The sequence below is a fragment of the Olea europaea genome, unplaced genomic scaffold, assembly GCF_002742605.1.
Source record: "Olea europaea var. sylvestris unplaced genomic scaffold, O_europaea_v1 scaffold13406, whole genome shotgun sequence".
Taxonomy (NCBI): Eukaryota; Viridiplantae; Streptophyta; class Magnoliopsida; order Lamiales; family Oleaceae; genus Olea; species Olea europaea.
The window spans coordinates 1-3,017 of NW_019230895.1; the positions used below are offsets into that span (position 1 = coordinate 1).

Here is a 3,017-nt window from a genome sequence, read left to right on the forward strand (position 1 = left end):
AAAAAAAAAATGACCTGTGATATTAGAACCAATAAAAGTTCACGTATATTTGGTGCATCTTTGGTACATAATACTAAATAAGAACATAAAGCTCTGTTAAGTACCATTTAATTCGCAAGAATTGCACTCTTAGTTGGACATGCACTTACCATATGGAATTGGAAAACGTTTTAGAAGGTAATATTCAACCACAGACATTGAAGAGGAAAACATCATAGCAAAGGTGGATGTCGCACTTGAAACCTGAACAGAAGTATAAATATCAGCCATCTTCTCCACCTCTCACATTTAACAGACAAGAAAATGACAAAATGTTCTTATGTTTAATGATGAAGGAAAGGAAAAAAATCTAAAATCTTTGGATGATTGTTCGAACATCAGGTTAAGTGATACCTTGATGCATGTACATATACCTAAAACATTGATTAACAAACTCACTAAGCCTTGTTCTGAATAAATTTAGGATCAACTCGACTTTTCTAGAAAAAGGAATTTGCTCAACATTATTCTAGAAAGATCTTGAACTCACCTGAGGTGGAACGCCTAATTCCAAAAATAGCAGACCCATGATAGATCCACCTCCCACACCTAGTAGGCCAGCTATCATACCAGCCAGTACGCCTAACAAGCAATAGGTTATCAATTGGTGAACTTTCAAGTTGGAGCATTCATCTCCCTTGGATGCAATTTTTTTCCATCCCTTGTACAGGCAAATTGATTCATAGCCAGATACACCAAGTGAGACGGGGATCTGTAGAGCAGAGCAGATAATGGTAACTTTAAATGCTCAAGAATAAGTATAACAAAAGCTTTAGCAAATCGTCGAATCGGCTGCATGTTTCCCAAAATGCACATAACTGTGTACACATACCTGTAGCAAGTTCAGTACCCAGTATATTGCTGAACATGTAGCTGTATAGTTCTGTTTCAATTTGATGATGAGTGAGTGAGTTTTAGAGATGCTGAATAGTTAAGAAATCCAACTGGAGGTTCTTAAAAGTAAAAAAGAAAATTGACAGGAAAGAAAAAAGTGAAAACCTTGATGATCTGTAGTGCAAGAAATGCCATCCAAACAAAGATAAGAAATCCAAGTTCCTTCCAACGAACATTCTCAAGGATACTGACCTGAGATTGGGAGTTGTTTCATATTTGAGAGAATGAGAGTTTTGGAAATTCAAACTAGAATGGAAATATATCATACCCTGGGTTTTGCCAAGCATTTGGCCTCATTTTCTCTGCTATTGCTAGGGCCTCCTGGAAGAAGCTTATACTCTGCTTTTTCTGTACCATTACCTGGCGGAACAGGATAAATGCATCCTATATTTTTAGCGGGGAAATTATGGGCCAAATAGAAAAAAGAAAAAGAAAAGGTGATCCTTCATTGCATGTTTTGTCCGTAGTATTATATTGTACTCGATACTACAATGAACAAAATCTTAGTTCCTTTTTCTTTCTGAATATTGTCGACTTCGAGTACTTTCTAATCCACTTTACCAAATGTGTGTTGACTCATTGAAGAAAGCTAAATGAACTCACCATCTGCCTCTAATCGCTTTGCAGCCTCCTGCAACAATATCAAAATTGGCATTTAATACAAAAGAGAAAGACGAGCTGTACCAAGAAGGACAAGAAGATCCAAAGAATATAAATATACATTGCACTTGGATTTTTCCACGACTTAATTAATTTGAACCCTCATCTATGATATTCAAACTACAAATGTGATTAACATAAGACATCAAAATGCCAACAAACTTCGTAAAAAAGTTGGGATGATTACCTTTTTAACAATGGTTTCTTTCTTCCATGTTTCAACTCCTCTGAAAAAGGCCTTAGTTGATGTGCCTGCGAGTGTCGTATCATATAAAAAAGAGGCACCGGAGCAGGATGCATAATAAAAGAATTGTAACACAAACATTAATTACCGATACAGAGAACAATTAACAGAAGAGTGACCATCCAATCAGCAAATATCACATTGAAAGCGACTCCGATGCTAATGCCTAGCATAAGCATGGGTTGGATGAGAACAGCCAAGTCATAGTCGATAATTGGAATGTCAATAGTAGGATGCTTGAGCTTAAGATTGTAGTAAACAGTCGAGACTGCAGTTCCCATGATCATACCTGTCAAATTAGAAATGGCATTTATTGACTCCATAAAACCGAATTTGAACCTTACCATTACAAGAATTTCAAGGCCGTTAAAAATAATTTTATATGCATAGTTTCTTCTTCCAGGATTACAAGGAGACTAAGAACTTCAGCTTTGGGACCGTGTGAAACTATATGCATAGATTCTTGGATTTGAATTAACTCAACGAACAAAGAACTTGGAATATCCAATCACGCTGTACAGAAACAAGATTAATGTTTAAACATTCCATGTTATATCAATACGATTTGTAACTCACATTTTGAAATAGCAGCTGACGATTTTGGATCAAATCCAATAACCAGAGTAAGCATGGGGACAAATATCCCACCACCACCAACGCCACTAACACTTCCAAAAGATGATCCAAAAAATCCAATTATGCTACCAACAACAATTTGCCAGTTGAATTTCAGATCCTGGAGACGATATACCAAATTGTCACGCATTACAAGCCTTCCTTAAAAGTAATCGTGTAAAAGCTTAACTCATCACAACCTTTCTCAAATAGTAGCAACACAAATTTATGAATGTACACCAACCCAGAATAAAAAAACACAAATGTATGATTCTCCCTGGCTTAAGGAAGTTCTGTCCTTATCGTATTCAAGGCCGACTATATGAACTATCTTTTCCACACACACACACAAACACTCAGAATCGGAGGTATGATCAATTCAACAAATCAGCCATTTCTTTGAGGTTTTCTAAAAGTTATTCTTCTCTGTTTTGTACAAAATCTTACTTTTCTTTGAGGTCATATGCATATCTCCATTAAGAAGTTCACATACCGGCATAATCTATGAACAAAATCCTACGGATTTACAAAGATCAATTCTGAAAAAATAAATAAATAAATAAAT

The 3,017-nt window shown here is 35.8% G+C and overlaps 1 protein-coding gene across 1 annotated transcript; it reads right to left on the bottom strand.

Moving 5' to 3' along the window:
• Nucleotides 1–21: 21 nt before the first annotated feature.
• Nucleotides 22–2,951, bottom strand: LOC111375142 (sulfite exporter TauE/SafE family protein 3-like). Its single transcript, XM_022997936.1, has 10 exons — nucleotides 2,900–2,951; nucleotides 2,414–2,614; nucleotides 1,926–2,126; nucleotides 1,781–1,845; nucleotides 1,537–1,564; nucleotides 1,202–1,293; nucleotides 1,039–1,125; nucleotides 872–922; nucleotides 530–751; nucleotides 22–243 (listed from the first exon to the last, which is right to left on the bottom strand). The coding sequence occupies exons 1-10, from the start codon at nucleotides 2,949–2,951 to the stop codon at nucleotides 130–132; spliced, it is 1,113 nt and encodes a 370-aa protein (XP_022853704.1). The 3' UTR covers nucleotides 22–129.
• Between the last annotated feature and the right edge of the window lie 66 nt (nucleotides 2,952–3,017).

Excerpts from the sequence above, each read along its gene's own strand:
- LOC111375142 (XM_022997936.1), bottom strand. The coding sequence starts at position 2,951 with ATGCCGGTATGTGAACTTCTTAATGGAGATATGCATATGACCTCAAAG. Across the intron at positions 1,126-1,201 it reads AATGCTTGGCAAAACCCAGG|GTCAGTATCCTTGAGAATGT; the intron begins GTATGATATATT and ends TCCCAATCTCAG. Across the intron at positions 244-529 it reads AATTAGGCGTTCCACCTCAG|GTTTCAAGTGCGACATCCAC; the intron begins GTGAGTTCAAGA and ends ACTTCTGTTCAG.